Here is a 5,152-nt window from a genome sequence, read left to right as displayed (position 1 = left end):
TCAGTTAGGCAGGATGTGCACCTAGCCAGCTGAAAAGAACATTATTTCCTTGTCTGTTCTAGCTCCTTTTTCTCCTAATCTCCGTAGTATTTCATCCACAGTGTGGAGCCAAGTACGCCTGTTACGCATGCATGTGATTGCAGCAAAAGACGAGCTATACGACGCTGCAAGACAAATAAGGCCACGGGCCTGGGACAAAATACACCAGCGCGTACCCAAAACAGCTAAGATCTGATCGTGCGGCAGATGAAGCAAAGTGTCAAAGATGACAATTCGCTTCCACCGCCAAAAACCGTAGAAGTATGCGTTGCTATGGCTCGAACGCTTCGAGCCATCCATCTCGTACACCTCGCACAGAGGGAACTTCAGCTGCTCAGCCTGCGGAGCACCAGCAGTAAGCCGCAACACCCAAAATAATCACAGACGCAAGCAGGCGCACCTTGCAAGCAGCAAAAGATGGTTGCAAGAACACAGAACAAGCAAAAGAAAAGTCAATCGTGGAGGCGAAGGCACCCGTCTGTTACACCGCTTTGTTCCCAACTGCCATTTATTCCGCCGCCTGTCATTCGTACCAAGGCGTTAATTTTGTTCCTGAGTTCTCTGTCCCTTAGCACTTGGAACTTGTTGAACAGGGGAGCAATCAGATTCGGATAGATGACTATCATTCCGAATGTCATCAACACAGTAAAGCCCCACAGCTGTACACAAGCACACAAAGCAAGACCAAAATTCTTGGCCTGATGTCCCAAGTCGAAACTAAATGAAGTTGAGGAGTCGAAGAGAACGACAACACTGGATGTGCAGACGCAATACGAAGTAGAATTCCAGAGAATAGAAGTACAGTACAAAAACAATGGGATGGTGGTACCCTGAAAGATCCAGTGAAAGCATCTACATGATGAAGAAGTGACGTGTCATACCCAGAGGTGGAAGTTAGCCCCTCCCCACTTAATAAGCCAGTTCACAGCACACAGAATGGGCGCCCCAATTGCCGCCGTGAGACCCAGGCCGAGAAGTTTGTCTTTGATAAACAGTAGCATCGTCTTCTTATTGAAACCATGTTTCTCCTCTACCCAGAAGTCGCCGTATAACTGAAACGGGGTGCAGATTATCTCGGACACCACTCGCTGTATGCCCATAAAGGCCAACGGGCGAGCGTAATCCCCGTCTCCCGCCCATGTCCCGGCGATTCGCCAACAGAAGGGACCAAAAAAATACAAAGTGGAAAGGATAGNCCGTCTCCCGCCCATGTCCCGGCGATTCGCCAACAGAAGGGACCAAAAAAATACAAAGTGGAAAGGATAGAAACACCCGATCCAACGAGAGAAGAAACCATGGACAGTTTTATCTTGTCGCTATTGTACGCATTTGCTTGGCTGTAGGCCTCCTCTGACAACTGGAAACCTGGCAAAGACGGAGGCTTCTTCTTGTGTGTATATCGATGCAGCTGCCGCAGGTTTAAATATTGCTCAAAAGCCTCTACTGTCAACGAAAAGCCCACATACACATGCAACCACGGCACATCTGAGAACCAACCACCCGAGAAGAACCACATCCTGGCTCAGCACGGGCGAACAAGTATGCGACGAGAAACAACAAACTATTAATTTACCCCTTTACTCCTTAGTACTACGCATGCCGTAGAATAGAAACCTTGAATACAAGGCTTGAGCCAATGCAGAAGACAACTACCGCCACAACGCATGCAACTTTTCACTGCAGTGAGGCGCTGTGGCGGTCGCAAACAGCCGACGTTCCCGAGCATCCAAACTTGGTCTATTTGTCATGTTTGCTTTATTCAAACGCTCTCTTTGTGTTAAGTGGGCGTGTGCAAGGAAGTTTCGGTGGTCGTGTGACTGGACAGCTTCACTCCCGTCCTGTATGCTCTGCCGAGAGCCCGTACATGTATTTCTACTATTTCTGCTCAAAGGAACTTCAGTTGTGCATACCCCGTTGAAATCCCGTACATGTATTTCTACTTCTGCTCAGGATCCCTACTGGCGGCCAATTCAGTGTTTTACGACTGTCTACAGTGCTAGTTCATGTGTAAAGCGTGCCTTCAGGGCATATTCACGACGGAAGCGAGCTGCAATGAAGGTAAATACTTGAAGAAAAAGTTACCCAAACCAGCTAACCTCCTTTTCCCCGTAGCCAGGCTTCCTGGGTGTTCAACTGAGGGCCTGGGGTTGGGGTTGTGGGGTTGTCTCCCGACCATCGAAAAATTACGGGTGCCGGGAAGCCGAGGCGGTGGAGGAGCTTCTCGATTCTCTCCACCTATGTCTGCGTCTTCAAAATGCATCGGAGGAAGTACAACTGCTATTGGCATATTCTGCGTCAGAAGAGGCTGCGACGATGTTGGCTACAGCTAAGCATCGGTTCTGCTTTACCAGAGCACATCAGACGCATGCAAGCCTTCCGAGATGCTCTGGGATGCAGGTGTATTCCGACGTCGGCAAGGGCACAGGCTATGGCAGGATTACAGACACTTGCACAAATGTCTAGAGAACGTTACGTTGGGCAGTACCAGGTATTGGTGACTGCGTTGTAGACGAGACCGCAGATCTCTAGAGAACGTTACGTTGAGCAGTACCAGGCATTGGTGACTGCGTTGTAGACGCAGTCACCAATGCCGCGTAACAGGGGCAGCACGTATTCCTTTAAGTTCCGATGAAGCACCCAAACATTTCAAGGGCAGATCGAGCCTGTAACTTCCTTACAGGCATTCCAGTGTATGCAATTCTTATGGTGAAATACTGAGCTTGATTTCCTGTAGACGGGCGGCAAACTTCGTGGGCCAGACGTAGGCCTTGCTACAAATATCCTTTACTTAGAATGTCTGACAGCGTGGGGACAAAAGCCAAGGCCAAGTTCGTCTGATGCAGATAAGAGCTGTAAAATATAAAATCGGTGAACTAGTTGAACAAGCCACCCCAAAACGTCCTCCGCTTTTCTTAAGGTGCTTCGTAATTGATGTGGCACTCTGACAGAGGGATGCTGTTCATTTTCTGTCCTGTGTGGATCCCCACCTACCTCTGCGAAACCTGGCAAGAGACCCGCCTTTCAGAACTCGAGGGGAAGGTCCGCCTGTCTCCTGCCATCATCCCCGCATTCAGCGGCTTTAGAGACAGGGAGAGCCTGGCGAGATATTGGTTTGTGGAGAAGTCCTGCTTCTCTTGAGACAGCCGTCTTGCATTCGCTAGCTCCACAAGTGTCCTCCTGATGGCCTTCTTCGCTTTTTAAGCCGGGGCTCATTTCTGTGACTCTGATCTGCTTCCTCCGCTGGCACAGCTCGACGATTCGCCGCAGTTGCTGCTGCGCTCCTAGCCGTTGCCTCCACTGTCCTCATGAGCCCTAACTGGGCCATTTCTAAGCCCGCCTTCTCCTCCGCTACGGCGGCGCGTAGATATTCCATATTCACCGCGAGTTGTGCCACTTCCCCCCTTACTGCCCTTCCCGCAGCACAGCCGGTCTAAGATTGCCGCTCTCTAGAACGCAGTCCTACTACGAATTATTCTTCTATAAGCCCCAAGTCCACAATTCGGTTTCCGTTCATCCAGGAATGAAGCTCTAGGAGCCGCTTCCCCCCTTTATATTCTCTTAACTTTCCGACTGCCTGTTCACACGCCGGCCTGGGTATAGGCCTGCAACCAAACGTGTTCCAAAAAAGTGGCATGCTTGCTTACGTATAGTCTCTATTGCTGTGCGTTTCTTTTTCACTGAATCCAAAAATAACATCAATCATTCGGAAGACAAACGAACAACTTCATGGAGGCAAGGCATCCCTCCCCTGCATCAGTATCGGGGAGCCTGCCACACTTGGACGAAAGGCGATAGCTGAAGCGTTGTTCATTGGTTTGTTCGTGAAATGATTGGTGGATCGATGAGGCGAGGACGCTGCTTCTGTTCGAGTGCGATAAGCGAGTTGTTAAGTGAGTTGTTAGTCGTGTATGCAGCGTGTTCTGCCTGCCGATAGCTCAGGAGCATTCACTTGACCTTGGCAGGTTGCCTCCAAGTGAATACGATCGCTTCATCGGTATATACAGAGGTAAGACAAGCAGTAAAGGAAGCTTCGTTGAAGCGTCCTTGCGTGCACACGTGAGTCTGGGTTGAGTCGCCAGCCGGAGCGAGGTGAGCTGCAAGTCCACTTAGGCTGCCTTCTCCCCGCAACACCCAGTGTGAGAAACTCCCCTACATCAGGCCAGTTAAGGAGAGTTTCGGGCCTTAAGCGTGATATGGCTTACGGAGCTTGACCTTACACTCGTCAGCGGGTGCACCAAACAACGTCCTCAGCGCTGCGTCTTGTGCCCCCTACGAGAACACAAACGCAGACTAAAGCCTAACCGTGAGATCTAGTAGGTATCTAAGTTCTTTCACACGATGGGCGATGTGAATGCATAAAAATGGGGGTAGTGTGGGCCCAGGGAGCTGATGATTTGTGGGCTGAACTCTCAGTCCCTCACATGCTATGCCGAGATTCGTTCACGTTAATAAAGAATATTACGCTTTAGTGTAATATTTTCAATAAGCATGACATTTTGATGGGCTGCTCCTCTGAATGAGTATTGTGGGGCGCTGCCGGCCCGTCATACTCAGAATTGGGGTGCTTTGAATCCGACTGCTGAGTATAACGGGCGTAAGGTAACTGACACCCCTACGTGAACGCCCTTATGCTCCAGATACTCACACGTCCCAATGGATTCAGCAAAATAACAATCCTAGCAAAGCTTAAAAAAGGTTTCTTGCCTTTTTTTTCTCTCAAAGAATTGTTCTGTTTGCAACCCTACTAGACCCGGCCCTGCGACCTTAGGGGATGGGAGGTGAGACGGCCTGGCATGTTGCAACAACTTTTGCGCCAAATCTCATGCGAGCCTCTCCTATACTCATAACAATAAGCCTCTTTGTAAACAATATATGGTAGATTCATCCATTATCTACTCAGTAAATATCAATATGCACTCACACACATTTCCATTGTCCAGTCAACCCTCACTCCTGGAAAACGAGCACGGCAATGTTGCCGTGATTGCAGTGAGTATTAACTGCACTGGGTGCTGCAGGGAGGAGGCAGCCTGAAGCGGACATGCAGCGTACCCCGCTGCAGCTGGTGATACCAGCGAGCCTTACGCGCGCGCACAAGGAAGCTTCAACGAAA

General features: G+C 49.8%; 1 protein-coding gene across 1 annotated transcript; it reads right to left on the bottom strand.

The window, feature by feature from the left end:
• Nucleotides 1-74: 74 nt before the first annotated feature.
• On the bottom strand, nt 75-1,250 carry EMH_0060420 (peptidase family M48 domain-containing protein, putative; the record flags this gene model as incomplete). Its single annotated transcript, XM_013497794.1, is given in 5 exon segments — nt 75-118; nt 216-378; nt 573-698; nt 921-1,234; nt 1,238-1,250. Coding segments are annotated over 5 exon segments (660 nt in total).
• Between the last annotated feature and the right edge of the window lie 3,902 nt (nt 1,251-5,152).

Source organism: Eimeria mitis, genomic scaffold (assembly GCF_000499745.2).
Source record: "Eimeria mitis Houghton genomic scaffold, Emh_scaff2932, whole genome shotgun sequence".
Taxonomy (NCBI): Eukaryota; Apicomplexa; class Conoidasida; order Eucoccidiorida; family Eimeriidae; genus Eimeria; species Eimeria mitis.
Note: the sequence above shows the minus strand (reverse complement) of the source record. Positions and strands in the feature narration are given on the sequence as shown.